General features: G+C 32.7%; 2 protein-coding genes across 2 annotated transcripts in view; both read right to left on the bottom strand.

Annotated features, from left to right (window-relative positions):
- Nucleotides 1-5427, bottom strand: part of LOC141343874 (protein THEM6-like) — a 9174-nt gene extending 3747 nt beyond the window's left edge. Inside the window, exons 1-3 of the mRNA XM_073848543.1 lie at nt 5084-5427; nt 4181-4685; nt 2695-2839 (exon numbers count right to left, since the gene is read on the bottom strand). Coding sequence (XP_073704644.1) covers nt 2695-2839; nt 4181-4681 — 646 coding nt within the window. The 5' untranslated portion in view covers nt 4682-4685; nt 5084-5427. The remainder of the gene's footprint in view (nt 1-2694; nt 2840-4180; nt 4686-5083) is intronic.
- Nucleotides 5428-8395: 2968 nt separating this feature from the next.
- Nucleotides 8396-14197, bottom strand: them6 (thioesterase superfamily member 6). The gene is made up of 3 exons (XM_073849730.1): nt 14157-14197; nt 11209-11713; nt 8396-8625 (listed from the first exon to the last, which is right to left on the bottom strand). Coding segments are annotated over exons 1-3 (621 nt in total). The 5' UTR covers nt 14159-14197; the 3' UTR covers nt 8396-8511.
- Between the last annotated feature and the right edge of the window lie 3751 nt (nt 14198-17948).

The following is a 17948-nucleotide window of genomic DNA, read 5'->3' as shown; positions in this document are numbered from 1 at the left end:
TAACTAATGATACAATAATATTACTATATTAACTGAATACACTATATTAACTAAATATTTTTCAAAATAATATTTCACACATATTTATAATATAATGTGTTTAAGGTATACATCGGGTCTTTACATGTAAATATATAACTGGCTTTGGGTAGAGCATATTTATGGATCCAAAAAAGTAATAAAAATTATCAAATTAAACTAAATAAATAAATACATTTGATTAAATGTATTTCCATAAAAGTAAAAAAAATAATAATAATAATTTCAAGGTATAAATTAGGTCTACACACGTGGACAAAATTGTCGGTACCCTTCGGTCAATGAAAAGAAAACTCAAAATGGTCACAGAAATAACTTTAATCTGACAAAAGTAATAACAAATAAAAATTCTATGAGTGTTAACCAATGAAAGTCAGACACTGCTTTTCAACCATGCTTGAACGGAATTATTTTAAAAAATAAACTCATGAAACAGACCTAGACAAAAATGATGGTACCCCTAACTTAATATTTTGTTGCACAACCTTTTGAGGCAATCACTGCAATCAAACGATTCGTGTAACTGTCAATGAGACTTTTGCACCTCTCAGCAGGTATTTTTCAAACTGCTCTAGCTGTTTCCGGTTTGAAGGGTGCCTTTTCCTGACGGTATGTTTCAGATGCTCAATAGGATTGAGGTCAGGGCTCATAGAAGGCCACTTTAGAAAAGTCCAATGTTTTCCTCTTAATCATTCTTGGGTGTTTTTAGCTGTGTTTCGGGTCATTGTCCTGTTGCAAGACCCATGACCTGCGACTGAGACCAAGCTTTCCGACACTGGCCAGCACATTTCTCTCTAGAATCCCTTGATAGTCTTGAGATTTCATTGTACCCTGCACAGATTCAAGACACCCTGTGCCCGATGCAGCAAAGCAGCCAGAACATAACAGAGCCTCCTCCATGTTTCAAAGTAGGGACAGTGTTCTTTTCTTGATATGCTTCATTTTTCCATCTGTGAACATAGAGCTGATGTGCCTTGGCAACAAGTTCCATTTTTGTCTCATCTGTCCATAGGACATTCTCCCAGAAGCATATTAAAGTCTGGCTTTTTTATGATTTGTTTTCAACAATGGTGTCCTCCTTGGTCGTCTTCGATGTAGTCCACTTTGGCTCAAACAACGACGGATGGTGCGATCTGCACTGATGTTCCTTGAGCTTGATGCTCACCTTGGATCTCTTTAGAAGTCTTTCTGGCCTCTTTTTTACCATTTGGGTTATCCTTCTCTTTGATTTGTCATCAATTTTCCTCCTGTGGCCACGTCCAGGGAAATTGGCTACAGTCCCATGGATCTTAAATTTCTGCATAATATGTGCAACTGTAGTCACAGGAACATCTAGCTGCTTGGAGATGGTCTTATAGCCTTTACCTTCAACTAGGGGTGTGCGATATGACGATTTTTGATCGTGGACGATTAAAATGTCTCCACGATCTGCTTTTGAATAAATATCGTAGTATCGTGCTACAGTGTGCCTCCGTCTTAATATACTGTAAATTCACTCACGGGACACTGCACTTATTCATATTCGCGATCACAAAAGTACATTATTTGAATGTGCTTCAAAGTCTTGCCGGTAAAATAACGCCATTTGGTCCGCGCGCTGTTCTGGCATGCGCTTCATGAGCGCGTAAACCTGAAGCACGTGCGCTAAAAGCCTGTCAAACAGCACCTGATTACTAAACTGAGCTATCTTTGGCGTTTAATTTGCTTATACTGTCAAAAACACGCAAGGATTACATATAAACACAGTCGGTTGTCTAAAGTGAAAGTAAACAGTTAAGAGAAAAACGGATGCGCGTGTGTATAGATGCGTGCAGCTCTGCGACAGAGCTAAACATGCTGTCGATTGTCATTAAAGGGACAGTACACCCAAAAATGTTGTCACTCACATGTCCTAAATCTCTATTAATTTTTTTTTTCTTGTGCTTAACACAAAAGAAGATATTTTGAAGAATGTGGGTAACACTAGCTGGTCCCTACTGACTTAAAATAAATAAATAAAATATATGGAAGTAACTGGGGACCCAGCAACTGTTTGGTTACCCACATTATTCAAAATAAGTTTTATGTTCAGCATGTTTTATGCTTAAAAAAATGCGAGAGTGAGTAAATGATGACAGAATTGTCATTTTTGGGTGATGATACACTAATAAAACAAAACACAAAGGAAAATCACTCACTGCTCTTGACTGAAGAACTTCAATACAGTTGCTTTAAATGTTACTTCTATGTATAATTTATGTATATAATGTATATAGTGTTTTATTTTTATATTTGTTAATTAAATTTCTTGAATGCTACTGATAAATACATGGACTGTACCTGAAAATTAAAGCACTGTTTGTTTTATTTGTATAGTATGTGTATTTGTAACATGTAGCTTATCTTTGTTCTTATTTTTTAAAAACAAAGAAAATAATGACAAAGATTTTTTGTCTTCGCCCACTTTGGCTTAAATATCTGCCATTATTTTTATTTTATATTTTGTTACCTTGTAAGGTTTTGGTTTTAAAATAGAAAAATTAATTTGGCTGTACTACTCAGACAACTTGTAAAAAAGTAAAACCAACATGACAAAGAATCGTGATAAAATCGTGAATCGTGATATTTCTTGAAAAAATCGTGATATGATATTTTTACCATATCGCCCACCCCTACCTTCAACATGCTTCTCTATAGTTTTCTTTCCAATCTCCTGAGACAACTCTTTCCTTCGCTTCCTCTGGTCCATGTTCAGTGTGGTACACACCATGTCACCAAACAACACAGCGACTACCTGGAGCCCTATATATAGGCCCACTGACTGATTACAAGATTGTAGACACCCGTGATGCTAATTAGTGGACACACCTTGAATAACACATGTCCCTTTGGTCACATCATTTTCATGAGTTTAAATAATTCTTTAAATAATTCCGTTGAAGCATGGTTGAAAAGCAATGTCTGACTTTCATTGGTTAACATTCATAGAATTTCTTTTGTCAGATTAAAGTTTTTTTCTGCGACCATTGTGAGTTTTTCTTTCATTGACCGAAGGATACCAACTATTTTGTCCATGTGTGTATTTATAGATCCAAAAAAGTAATAAAAACTATACAATTAAACTAACTAAATAAATAAACACATTTGATTAAAATGACAACTGTTATATATTTTTTTATTTAATTAATTAAAATAAATAAACAAATAATACAGTAATGTTGTGTATTACAACTATTTTCAAAATAATACTTTTTACATATTTATGATATAATTTTCTCAAGATATAAATTGGGTCTTAATACATGCAATATATAATTGTTTTTATTATTTTAGGAAGAGCATATTTATGCATCTAAAAAAGTAATAAAAACTATAAAATTAAACTAAATAAATAAATACATTTGATTTAAATAATTTAAAAAATAAACAAAAATACATGGTATGTATTTTTGTTTATTTTTGCATTACAACTAAACATTTTCAAAATAATAGTTTAAACATATTTATGATATGACTTTTTCAAGGTATAAATTAGGTATATATACATAAAAATAAATAACTGGCTTTTAAATTTTAGGAAAAGCATATATTTATAGATCCAAAAAAAGTAATAAAAAATATTAACTTGATCAAAATAAATAAATACATTTATTTTATTGAAATAAATAACTATTGTATTTTTGTCAATTTAAATAATTAATAAATAAATAATACATTTAATACAGTAATGTTATGCATTACAACTAAATATTTTACACATAGAATATACATTTTCTAATAGTATAAATTAGGTCTTTATTAATAAAAAAATATATAACTGCCTTTTAATTTAATTTAATTTTAGAACTAAATTAAATTACATTTTAGGGGGCCCAGGCTCAAGAATGAGCATATTTGGGTATCCAAAAAATAAAAAATGAATTAAAAACGTAATAAATAATTATTATTTTTAAAAAATGTAATAAAAAAATGGCTAAAATGAAGAATAACATTTAAAATAAATAAAGTAAACATATAAATACATATAAAACTGCAATACTATACTTTATCATAGTGGTCTCTTGCACAAGGATAATCATTTTTTGGGTGTCTGTGGCTTTTAAAAGTTTGAAAGGAGGAAAAAACACATCTTTAATGCACAAAAAAATATAGAAATGCACACCTTCCTCTTGCAAAGGTGGTCCAGGATCTTCTGTGGATTTCCTCGAACAACATTCTGCCTGCACAGCATGATAGCAGAAATGAACCCGTCTGACTTGGACACGAATCTCTGCTCAATGTAGAAGGACTTCTCATCCCACGCCACGATGCGGGTGCGCAGCTCGAACGCCTCGCCGAACGCCAGCGAGCGCCGGTACCGGATGGTCGTGGCTCCGATCACCATGGTGGCGTTGAGCGCGCGCGTGGCCAGGAAGAGCCCGTTCCGGGTGCAGTGCGCGTACCTGGCGAAGTCGCACTCGCGCAGATAGCGGGCGTTATTCATGTGACACATAAAGTCCAGGTCGTGGAGCAGCACCCGTCCGTGGATGACCTGCTCGGCCAGAACATCCCGAACCGGACCCTGGAACCAGGACTTGATCACCATCCACGAACCTCTCAGGAAGTACCAGACGTCAAAGCTGCCAAACAGAACCAGAGACCCGGACAGAATCCACAGCAGCATGATTCTGTTACACAGTGAAGACGATTAATTATTCACATCATGAATAATTCAGAAAGATCATATGGAGAACGGGGTTTAGTGAGTTTCTATGGTATTAACAGCAGTGACCGGCTTTAGTGGCTACGGAATAACACGCAGGACATTATTGCGTCTTTTTGGACAATTATAAATATTTATTTAAAGATCTCCATGGAAATATAGGCCACATCATTCATATCGGAAATGAAAAATCAACATTTAGATTAAATATCAGATCTCGCATACAGATTGTAGACAAGGTCGTGTAACGAAATCTATCCCAAGTAGTCAGGTTTTAATTTTAATACACGTAAATTAACAAACGACGTATGTACGAGTGTGTGCAATAATAATCTAGTCAAATGTGATATTCTTGTTACTCACGCGATTGACACCCGAAAACCGGCTTCACGCACTTCCGCACAGACAGAAACTGCACTCTGATTGGTTTAACGAGGCCACGTGATTGCGTCAGCGGGCAGCCGTACAAACGGCGTGACGCCAGAATTCCATCAGCGTTTTCAAGACAAAATGTTATTTACAGGTACGTGGCAAAAATTAGAATATCGAGGGAAAGTCCATTTATTTCAATCATGTGTTTCAAATAGTAAAACTCAAATAGTAAAACTTGTATGTTATATTAGTTCACTACACACAAAGTGAAATATTTCAAGCCTTTATTTGTTTCAATTTTGATGATTGAAAACCAATTTCATCTGACCAATAAAAAGGATCTTAAACACAAGTTGTCCTTCTTAAAAGTGTGTTAATGTACTGTATTATGTCCTCAGTACTTTGTTGGGCCTCTTTTTGCACTAATTCCAGCATCAAGGCGGCGTGGCATGGAGGCAATCATCCTTTGACACAGTTGAGGTGTTCTGGTAGCCCAAGTTGCTTTGATATTGGCCTTCAGCTCGTCTGCATTTCGGGGTCACTGTTTCCTCATCTTCCTTTTGTCAATACCCCATAGATTTTCAATGGGGTTTAAGTCAGGCGAGTTTGCCGGCCAATCAAGTAGTTATTCCATGGCTATTAAACCAGCTACTGGTAGTTTTGGCTTTGTGGGCAGGTGTCAAATCCTGCTGGAAAATAAAATCACCATCTCCAAAAAGCTTGTCGGCAGCAGAAAGCATGAAGTGCTCTAAAATTTCCTGGTAGACGGCTGCGTTGACTGTGGACTTGATAAAAGACAATGGAGTCACACCAGCAGATGACATGGCTCCCCAAACCATCACTGACATTTTTCCCTTCCTCTTAACACTCTGTTAATACACTCCGATACTGCGCTCTGTGAGCATCCAGCTTTTTTTGCAATTGCCTTTTGAGACTTTTCCTCCTTATGGAGGCTGTCAATGATGGTCTTCTGCATAACGGTCAAGTCAGCAGTCTTCCCCATGATTCTGAAGCCTACTAAGCCAGACTGAGACCATTTAAAGGCTGAGGAAACCTTTGCAGGTGTTTGGCGTTAATTATCTGACTAGATTGGGACACAGGGAGCCTACAATGTTGAACTTTGTCATGATATTCAAATTTTGTGAAATACTGGATTCTTTTAATCCTTAATCATTAAAATTCAAACAAATATTTCACTTTGTGTGTAGTGAACTAATATAACATACAAGTTTCACTTTTTGAAACCAATTATTGAAATAAATGGACTTTCCCACGATGTCCTAATTTTTTGGCACATACCTGTATTATGCTGTTATTTTTGATGCGATTCCAAGTAAAGTTGTTTCATTATTACATAATTCTGTACATTCCATTAATAATGACCAACAACCATTGACTTGTGATATATTTATTTAAGATAAATGCAGTAATAGATATATTAGAAAAGTGTTAAAGACCAATTATGTGCCATGCTCAACAGTCTTTTGGTCATCCAGATATGAAAGCATTGAGTGGAAGAAAGTATGGTCAATAACAAACAAGTTTTTCATAAGTAATAAAGTAAAAGAGGTATCTATTAAAGTATTACATCGAATTTACCCTGTTAATGAATTATTTGAACGGTTCAAACTGGATCTATGAAAAAAAAAATCTATGACTCTTTTCAATGTGTATACAATGTGTATAATGTATTTTGTTGTTTTCTTTGTACAAGATTGATTCTAAAAGTACAATTTCTTTTTTAACGCAACTAATTGTTTTACTTGGAAAATATCAGATTCATGTAAAGAAATGGGCTAAAGCTAAGCCAAATTGTGAACATTTTATTAAAGAAATTTAACAATATGGTACTACTTTGCAAAATATTAGAAACAGAAAAGCTAAAAAGACCTATTAAGCACTGTGTCACTTTAATTTGGTTAATTAAATGTTTACCTTTTTCTCTTATCCCTGACATAAGTCTTTTTACCCATGTACCTGTACATGCACTTTTTTTTCTCTCTCTGTATACCCTATTTTTTTCAACTACTGTTGTGAAATGTATATATTTGTATTAATATGTACATAATTGCATCATTTTTTCCCTTTTCTTTAAATAGATACGTTTTTGCTACTACTTGGATATATTTGACTTACTGAGCGATGTTTTGTATGTCATTTGAGGCGAGACACTGCAGGTGAATATAGGGTAAAAAAAATGAATAGTTATCGCTTTACTTATCTAGGTGATTGATTACATTGAAAATTACATAATTGCATTTTTTTTGTATTACAAATTTGTTTTTAAAAGTTAGATTTAAATATGCAATGAGGCATTTAATGAAATATAAAATTTGCATACATTTCTAATACAAAAACGTAAACACTGGATGCAGTCTCAAAATTCTTGTTTCATTTTCTTTTTTGACATATTAGAGTCAAATATATTTAGAGGGAATTTTGGGTATCTCCTTAATTTAGAAAATACGTAAATCAGACGGAATGATATATTTTCACAATTTTTGGGGGAATAAAATGTATATAATCAAGCAAATTACACAGGAACAAATCCCTCTGTAAAAACCTTCAGGATATAGACGGGAATAAAAATGTAGTTTGGTGTGTGTAAGTGTTACTGAAGTGGAGATTTATGGTTCAGTACAGGAGAAAAAAACGGACTTTAAAAATATGTATTGTAGTTGAATTCTATTGTCACAAATAGATAAAGTCCTATAAAAGAAACAATTAACAAGTCTCTTTTGGATGTCAGTCTGAAAAAACACTTTATGAAAAACCAAAAAGCCAAAAATCTCGAGCTTGACAGGTACATTAAAAAAACAGCAATAATATATTATTTTGAATAGAATTACAGAAATTGAGGTATATAATCAATTTCACTACCAAAACTTTTGATTTGTGCATTACGTCAGAAATATAAATAGAAATCGGCATTCATTGCTTTTAATAAATTATTTATCCACATTTATCTTCAGTGCGGAAGTAAGCCTATGGGTGAAACTTACGGTTCATTAGCCGCTATAGGGAAATACCGAGAAGAATAACAATGTGCAGTAAACGATAAAACCGTTTGCACTACAAACCAGTGTTCATAATTAATATAATACATTAAAATGATGGTAAGATAAACCAATTTGCAATATCAAACAGCAAAACAAGCTGTTTTGTACAGCTAAAAATAGCTGGATGCAGATTAGCCCGGAAGCCCGACCCATAAAATTTCCAAAGGCAGCGAAAAAAGTAGATGCATATTCGCAGTTTTAAAGTTTGCACAAGACACAATGCACCATGAATCAGATTTTTAGATTACATCAGAACTCACATTTTTATTTTGCATTGGAGTATCCAAACACCTGAGACATTAATATATGAACATTAGAATATTCGTATGTTTTTGAGGGTTCATTTAAGGCAGCGAATCGTCATTCCTTCTTGGCTTTATCATCGAGCTGACTTTCCCCCCTCAAGGCTTTACTGCTGGCTGAGATGAAATTGATCCAGTGCTGCAGGTCTTCAGGAAATTCTGGCACTTCAACCTAGAAAGTCAGGTAATAAATATCAGGCTTCAGTATTATGACAAAAAAAGGGATTACTATTAAACTGGAACAATATACACTACCAGTCAAAAGAGTTTGAATGGTAAGATTTTTTATGTTTTTTAAAGAAGTATCTTCTGTTCACTAAGCCTGCATTTATTTGATTCAAAGTACAGCAAAAGCTGTATATATTTTTTACTATTTAAAATAACTGCTTTCTATTTGAATATATTTTCAAATGTAATTTATTTCTATCCATTAAATCATTCTAATATGCTGATTTGCTGTTTAAAAAAACATTTTTATTATTATCAATATTTAAAACAGTTGAGTATATTTTTTATGATTCTCTGATGAATAGAAAGATCCGAAGATCAGCATTTATTTGAAATAAAAAGCTTTTGTAACACTACACTAGGGGTGTGCGATATGACGATTTTTGATCGTGGACGATTAAAATGTCTCCACGATCTGCTTTTGAATAAATATCGTAGTATCGTGCTACAGTGTGCCTCCGTCTTAATATACTGTAAATTCACTCACGGGACACTGCACTTATTCATATTCGCGATCACAAAAGTACATTATTTGAATGTGCTTCAAAGTCTTGCCGGTAAAATAACGCCATTTGGTCCGCGCGCTGTTCTGGCATGCGCTTCATGAGCGCGTAAACCTGAAGCACGTGCGCTAAAAGCCTGTCAAACAGCACCTGATTACTAAACTGAGCTATCTTTGGCGTTTAATTTGCTTATACTGTCAAAAACACGCAAGGATTACATATAAACACAGTCGGTTGTCTAAAGTGAAAGTAAACAGTTAAGAGAAAAACGGATGCGCGTGTGTATAGATGCGTGCAGCTCTGCGACAGAGCTAAACATGCTGTCGATTGTCATTAAAGGGACAGTACACCCAAAAATGTTGTCACTCACATGTCCTAAATCTCTATTAATTTTTTTTTTCTTGTGCTTAACACAAAAGAAGATATTTTGAAGAATGTGGGTAACACTAGCTGGTCCCTACTGACTTAAAATAAATAAATAAAATATATGGAAGTAACTGGGGACCCAGCAACTGTTTGGTTACCCACATTATTCAAAATAAGTTTTATGTTCAGCATGTTTTATGCTTAAAAAAATGCGAGAGTGAGTAAATGATGACAGAATTGTCATTTTTGGGTGATGATACACTAATAAAACAAAACACAAAGGAAAATCACTCACTGCTCTTGACTGAAGAACTTCAATACAGTTGCTTTAAATGTTACTTCTATGTATAATTTATGTATATAATGTATATAGTGTTTTATTTTTATATTTGTTAATTAAATTTCTTGAATGCTACTGATAAATACATGGACTGTACCTGAAAATTAAAGCACTGTTTGTTTTATTTGTATAGTATGTGTATTTGTAACATGTAGCTTATCTTTGTTCTTATTTTTTAAAAACAAAGAAAATAATGACAAAGATTTTTTGTCTTCGCCCACTTTGGCTTAAATATCTGCCATTATTTTTATTTTATATTTTGTTACCTTGTAAGGTTTTGGTTTTAAAATAGAAAAATTAATTTGGCTGTACTACTCAGACAACTTGTAAAAAAGTAAAACCAACATGACAAAGAATCGTGATAAAATCGTGAATCGTGATATTTCTTGAAAAAATCGTGATATGATATTTTTACCATATCGCCCACCCCTACACTACACTATAGCATTCAAAAGCTTGGTGTCAGTATAATTTATTTGTACATTTATTTAACATTAATACTTTTATTTAGGAAGTATGCTGTAAATTGACCAAAGGTGATGATAAAGACATTTTTTAATATTAAAATTTAAATGATTTTTATTTTACTAATTTTATTGTAGAATAATTTGTTCTTTTATTTTTTTTTATAAGGGATTTCACGGTACTAATCTATATTCACCTTTACGTTATGCACCATTTATTTCTATACAAAATAACGAAAATATTAGAAATTAATAATAATAACTAATACAACATTTAATAATGAATTAATAATTATTTTTTATAAAGTTGTATTTGGATATATATTTAGACATTATCAAAGAATGTCATGTTATTATGCAATTTCAAAATGTAGCTTTTTACCACTACAGAAACAAATAAATAAATAAATAAATGCTTTTTTCTGGAAGTTCTGAGGAAATATAATAAATACTTTTTTACAATATAAAACAGAATTGTGAGATACAAAAAATAGAATTGTGAGATACAAAAAGTTGCAACTGATTTTATTTTTTATTCCAGAAGAAAAAAATCAAATTGAGAGATGTAAACTTGTAAATTGCGAGATTTAAACTCTTTTGCAAAAAAAAAAAAAAAAAGCAAAAATCTGATTCTGATCTGATGAAAATTCATTTTTTTCTTCTCAGAATTGTTATTTTTTTATTACGCAATTCTGTATATAAACAGCCTTTTTGAATCATGTCCAAAATTTTCCGTGTTTATATAGTAAGTGCCACAAAGGTGCCAATGAAGTTGAAAAATGTAAAAATTCAAAACATTCTAAAATGACCAAAGAGTTAAAAGTTAGTAAATCTAATCTATAACAGCTGCTCACCTTTCTCTTGCACAGGTGTTGCAGGATCTTGTCCGGACTGCTGCGCAGGACATTCTGTTTGCAGAACATAACAGCCGATACCATCCCATCCTTACAAGACACAAACCGCTGCTCCACATAAAATGACTTCTCGTCCCAGGTAACGATTCGACTGCGTAGCTCAAACGCCTCACCGACACACAGCGGCCGTCTATAGCGGATGGTAGTCGCCCCAACGACCATGGTGGCCCCTAGAGCTCTTACACCCTTGAACACCCCATTGCGCATATAAAGAGAGAAACGGGCAAAGTCACACTCGCGTAGGTAGCGGGCGTTGTTCATGTGGCAAAGGTCAACATCATGGAGAACGACTCGTCCGCTGGCGGTCTGCTCTGCCGTGATGTCAAATACAGGTGAGAGGAACCAGGCCCTGACCAGGACAAACACTGCCCGTAAGTAATACCACACATCCAGACTGCAGAACAGGAGTAACAACACACCCACAATCCACAGCAGTGTGTCTTCCCTGCAATTTAAAGGAGTAAAATTTAAGCCAGGATATACAAGACACATTCAGTTGAGGTTAAAAGTTTACATACAAAATGGAAGGATTATACAAAATGCAAGTTATTTTTTATTTAGTACTTAACTAAATAAGACATTTCACATAGAAGAAATTTACAGATATGGTCCACAAAATAAAATAATAGTTGAATTTATAAAAATGACTTAAAAGTTTACACACACCTCTTCTTCTTTTTTTTTTGTTTGTTTAGCGATAGCTGTGCATGAGTCCCCGCCTGCTCTTCTTCAGAAAAATCCTTCAGGTTCCACAAATTCTTTGGTTTTTCAGCATTTTTGTGTATTTGAACCCTTTCCAACAATGACTGTATGATTTTGAGATCCATCTTTTCACACTGAGGGACTCATATGCAATTACAGAAGGTTCAAAAGCTCACCGATGCTTCAGAAGGAAAAACAATGCATTAAGAGCCAGGGGTGAAAACTTTTGAAAAGAATGAAGATAGAAGTGTAGAATTTTCTTATTTGCCTAAATATGTTTTAATTTAGTACTGCCCTTCAGAAGCTGCAGAAGACACTTACATGTTTTCTAGAGGACAAAGTAAGTTCAATTTACCCTGATTCTCAAAGCTCAAAGCTCTTAATGCATATTTTTTTCCTTCTGGAGCATCAGTGAGTGTTTGAACCTTCTGTAATAGTTGAATATGAGTCCCTCAGCTGTCCTCAGTTTGAAAAGATGGATCTCAAAACCATACAGTCAGTGTTGGAAAGGGTTCAAATACACAAAAATGCTGGAAAACAAAAGAATTTGTGGGACCTGAAGGATTTATTTTTTATTTTTTGGAAGAACAGCATAGTTTAACTTTAACTGTTCAGGACAAATAAGGGACTCAAGAACAACTATCACACACACAAAAAAAAACAGCTGTGGATCATTCAGGTAACAACACAGTATTAAGAATCAAGTGTATGTAAACTTTTGAAAGGGGTCAACTATTATTTTCTCTTGTGGACTATATGTAAACATCTTGTAGGTGAAATATCTTATTATTCAAGTCAGAACAAAAAAAATAACATGCACTTTGTAAGTTTGTATGATCCCTCTTATTTTAGTAAAATAATTAACATTTTGCAGAGTCTGCAAGGTGTACTGTATGTAAACATTTGAACTCAACTGTACACGTGGTTTCTATGGGAAATAATTCCCCCTTGCACAAATTAAGGATTAAGAAGTTCTTCAATCAGAGCAGAAAGTCAAGGCATTAAATGTTGCATGCACTGTGAAAAATAAATATCCTCAGTATTTTTGCCTTGTTTTCCAATACTGTTAGTGGAGTATCGAAACTTCTTTTCATTTTGAATTAAACTGATTGTTCTTGTTTTCATTACAATCTCACTTCTGATCAGTTTCTCATGAAACAAGACTACTTATCTTTTGTCAATTTGCTTCTCAAGTAAATGCATCTTGATATAAGAATCTTTAGACATTTGCATTGGAAAACAAGACAATACTGATGAACACTGCTCCATATTCCAGTGGTTATTTATTCATTTATTTGCCTGAATTGAAGTATTAGAAATCAGAAGTTTTCAAACCGTGAAGCGTTGCTAATACAAGATTTACATTTAGAGACCATATTGGTGTATTATATTATGTTTCATTCAATTTACTCCCTAAATTCTTCATTTACTTGGTCTTATTCACAAAACCTTTAAAAAATCTTGCATATATTAAATACATGCATGGGAAACTGACATGACACGCTAAACTATTTTAAACTTTTTTATTTTATTATTACAATTCTGTTTTATTATTTAAAAATTCCAGGTTATCTGTCAGTATCTCACTTGTTAAAACAATCTGAGATGTGAGTACTAAATAACAATAGTCTATTGTGGGACTGTTTGCACTCAGATGTCATTTTTGATGTTCTGAGATTTCTAGGGTTTTGCTACAAGCCTGGTTCAAGTCGAACTAGTTAGGCTGGTTTTTGAACACGTTGCATCTTTAGTGATTTTTGGACTACTTTTAATAAACGTGTTTCCAGTGTGAGAGTGAGACACCATAGAATGTATTTGTGGGGAAATTATAAATAGGCTACAACAACAATAATAAGAGAAACGCTTTCAAGTATACATTTAGTTTACGCTTGATTTGGTTTACGATTTTAAATTTAAACCAACAGCACTTTAACAGTTGATCTGTTACAGATCTAGCTATAACTAGAACTGAATCGCTGTTGGATTTTGTTTTAATGAACTTCTATTGATTGACATTAAGTCTTCACAGCGGTCTGAATCAGAGTTGTCGTTTTCTAAGCAGAACCTGTAATGACAACTGTGTAAACCTTTGCTAAATCATTTCCGCATTTACAACGATAAGTTGGACATAAACTGCTCGTTGGAACTAAATTAAGAGTTGTGAAAGTACCAAACACAGTACTTACATGTCCACGCTGTGTTACTAGCTGCTGTTTTACGTCGTTACGCCGGGCTGAACTCACGATGACACGCCCCCTAGATGTGACGTCACTCAAGCACGTCCTTATTGTTTTTTTTTTTAATGTAAAATAGATAGATAGATATTATTGAAAATATTTTTTTAATAATTATTTATTATAATTTATATGATTATATAACTATGTTTTATATACTATTTCTAATTTCTATATAATATTTAATATATAATAAAATATTAAGATTTTTGTATTATGAAAAGATTTTAATATAATTTATAATAGATAGATAGATAGATAGATAGATAGATAGATAGATAGATAGATAGATAGATAGATAGATAGTGAAAAATATTTATAAATAATTATAATGTATATAATTATATGTTATATATACACTGTATATATGTGTGTGTGTTATTATATATATATATATATATATATATATATATATATGTGTGTGTGTGTGTGTGTGTGTGTGTGTGTGTGTGTGTGTGTGTGTGTTATTATATATATATATATATATATATATATATATATATATATATATATATATATATATATATATATATAATTTAGATACAATGTTTAATATATAATAAAATATTAAGACATGTATTATGTATTATGAAAAGATTTTGATATTTTAATTATATATATACAAATTTATAATAGTTATGTCTACCTATGCATCTGTGTATAATTCATATGTATATGCTATATATACTATTTGTAATTTATATATACTATGTTTAATATATATAAAATATTAATATAAATATTAAGATGTGTATTATGAAGAGTTTTTATATTATTTTAAATATAAAATTATTGTATAACTATATATACTATTTGTTATATATATTTATTGATATATATTTTTAAATAGTATTTATATTATTTTTAATTAAAAATAACAGATATATAAATTATATAAATAAATAGATAAATAAAATTAGATACATAATTATTAAACATTAAAAATATTATACATACTATATATATATATATATATATATATATATATACATATATACATTAAAACTTTAAAATTAAAAATAATCATTTAACAATATATAAAATATTTGATTAAGAATTTTAAATAACATATAGTAATTTTAAAGGATTAATAATTAACTAATCATAAATAATTAATAATATGTGACCCTGGACCACAAGACTAGTCGTAAGTAGCATGGGTATATTTGTAGCAATAGCCAAAAATACATTGTGTCAAAATTATTGATTTTTCTTTAATACCAAAAATCATTAGGAAATAAGGAAAGATCATGTTCCATGAAGATAATTTGTAAATTTCCTACTGTAAATGTATCTAATCTTAATTATTGACTAGTAATATGCATTGTTAAGAACTTCATTTGGACAACTTTAAATGCGTTTTTCTAAGTATTTAGATTTTTTTGTATTTTTGTAACCCCAGATTCCAGATATTCAGAGAGTTGTATCTCGGCCAAATATTGTCCTACCCTAACAAACCATACATCAATGGTATATATCTCAATTTCACAAAATGTACGACTAGAATTTATGAACTGGTTTTGTAGTGCGGGGTCTCATATTTATAACCATTTCCGTTCTCGGAAAGAATAGTTTTATTCTAATTTTGTGTGAAATACTTTCAGATAATGAATCAAAGTATTTATTATAGTTCCCTCATCAACATTTATATCAAATGCATCGCATTGTGGGATGCAACATTCCATTCCCTGTGCTGTTTCTACTGTACATTCTGGTAAATTTAGTAATCATATTATATTCTTTTAAATAAATAAGTCTGCATGTACTTATTGTTTACACTGCAGTGGAGCTGTAGATCTATGCTGTTACTGATATTAATTAGGAGCCTCTCAACTATACCTACTATCAAGAAATGCTGGCATGAGCAGATCTGCATTTGTTTGAGAAGATTTTCACAGGATTCATGTTGTGAATGGCTGTTTATATAAAAACTTTAGCAGGCTGTTTGTGTGTTTTCATATTTAATTAATGGAGAATGTGGGACGCATAAAATTAGCATGTTTTAAAGATTCCTTGTCTTTTTATGAATTCAGGTATTCATATCCGCTGGATTGGTTCCTGCCTTGGCTGCAGTTTGTGTCCTCTGAGAAGTCCTGTAAGTCAATATGAATGATGAATTATAGGAGATTGAGCCTGGCATTGTCAGTGACGGAGAGGGATGAACAGGCCTTCAGAATGTCTGAAAGAGATGGAAAATTACTGTAGCCATCTTCCCCCGTCCTCCTTTCACACACGGCATTACCACATGAATTCATCAAAGGCTTTAACGTGAAAATAATAGCTCCGCAGCGTGTCTGAATGTGAATAATCGGCTGAAGTTAAACGCTCTGAAATTCCAGGAAGACAGACGTCGCGTTGAGAGTAAAGCATTAGTCATAACACTTCTGTGTCTCATAAACGCCATCCCGTGATTCTGTCGAGACACGAGAGCATTTGAAAAACAGTCGTCTATCACGCTAATGGAAATGTATCGATTGTGGTGCCATGTGTTTCTGAAATAGTAATGAGTCTATTGAGGGATCGCTGCTGAAAGGCAATAAGCAGTATTTACAGACGACTGTGTTGATGGGTTGTGTGTTTGCGTTGAATGAGTGGTGAAGGACATTCATTTCATGACAGATGAAATACTGTATGGCTACAGATGAAAGCACACAACATTAAAGGAATAGCAGGAGAAAATGTGTGTGATATTTACCGACCTTCAGGCCATTTGAGATGTATTGTAAGACAAGCTTGTTTTTTTGTGGTAAAAGATTTGAAGAAATGTAGCATTGCATCACTTGCTCTCCAATGGAACCTCTGCAGTGAATGGGTGCCGTCAGAATGTCCAAACATCTGATAAAAACATAACAATAATCCAGTAATCCACACCACTCCATTTCATTAATTAACATCTTGTGAATTAAAAAAGCTTCACTTTTACATGTTGTTTGCACATTCATGTGTGTTGGCAGTTTGTGTACACAACCACCCTACAATGATAAAAATCCACCCAGTGGTGTTTTTTTAATTTTTAAAAGTAATATCCCCTTTTTAAAATTAGGTCATTCTCAGCTTCTTGTCATTGTGACAAAACACAGTTGATTGACATGAGCATCTTACCTTAGACCCGCCCTCACCGAGCTGAAACAGACCGAATACGATCACCACTGTGTCGACTCAGGTGCAGAGGAAGACTTGAGCGATTGAGGTGTTCTATTGTTGGATGTAATGAACATATGTGACCCTGGACCACATAACCAGTCATAAGGTTAAATTTTACAAAACTGAGATGTATACATCATATGAAAGCTCAATAAATAAGCTTTCTATTGATGTATAGTTTGTTAGGATAGGACAATATTTGGCCGAGATACATCTATTTGAAAATCTGGAATCTAAGGGTGCAAAAAAATCAAAATACTGAGAAAATCGTCTTTAAAGTTGTCCAAATTAAGTTCTTAACAATGCATATTACTAATCAAAAATTACATTTTGATATATTTACAGTAGGAATTTTACAAAAAATCTTAATGTAACATGATATTTACTTAATTTCCTAATGATTTTTGACATAAAAGAAAAATCAATCATTTTGACCCATACAATGTATTTTTGGCTATTGCTACAAATATACCCCAGCGACTTAAGACTGGTTTTGTGGTCCAGGGTCACATATCAGTAGTCATTTATTCCGACATCTGAGCCACTTAAGAGGCAGAGGACAACGTTACTTTAGTTTTTTAAAAGGAAAGCACCAATCCC

Source organism: Garra rufa, chromosome 10 (assembly GCF_049309525.1).
Source record: "Garra rufa chromosome 10, GarRuf1.0, whole genome shotgun sequence".
Lineage (NCBI taxonomy): Eukaryota > Metazoa > Chordata > Actinopteri > Cypriniformes > Cyprinidae > Garra > Garra rufa.
Note: the sequence above shows the minus strand (reverse complement) of the source record. Positions and strands in the feature narration are given on the sequence as shown.

Bases quoted from the DNA above. Each gene is read 5' to 3' on its own strand.
- them6 (XM_073849730.1), bottom strand. The intron at 8,626-11,208 runs GTGAGCAGCTGT...CTGACTTTCTAG, and splicing joins AACACCTGTGCAAGAGAAAG to GTTGAAGTGCCAGAATTTCC.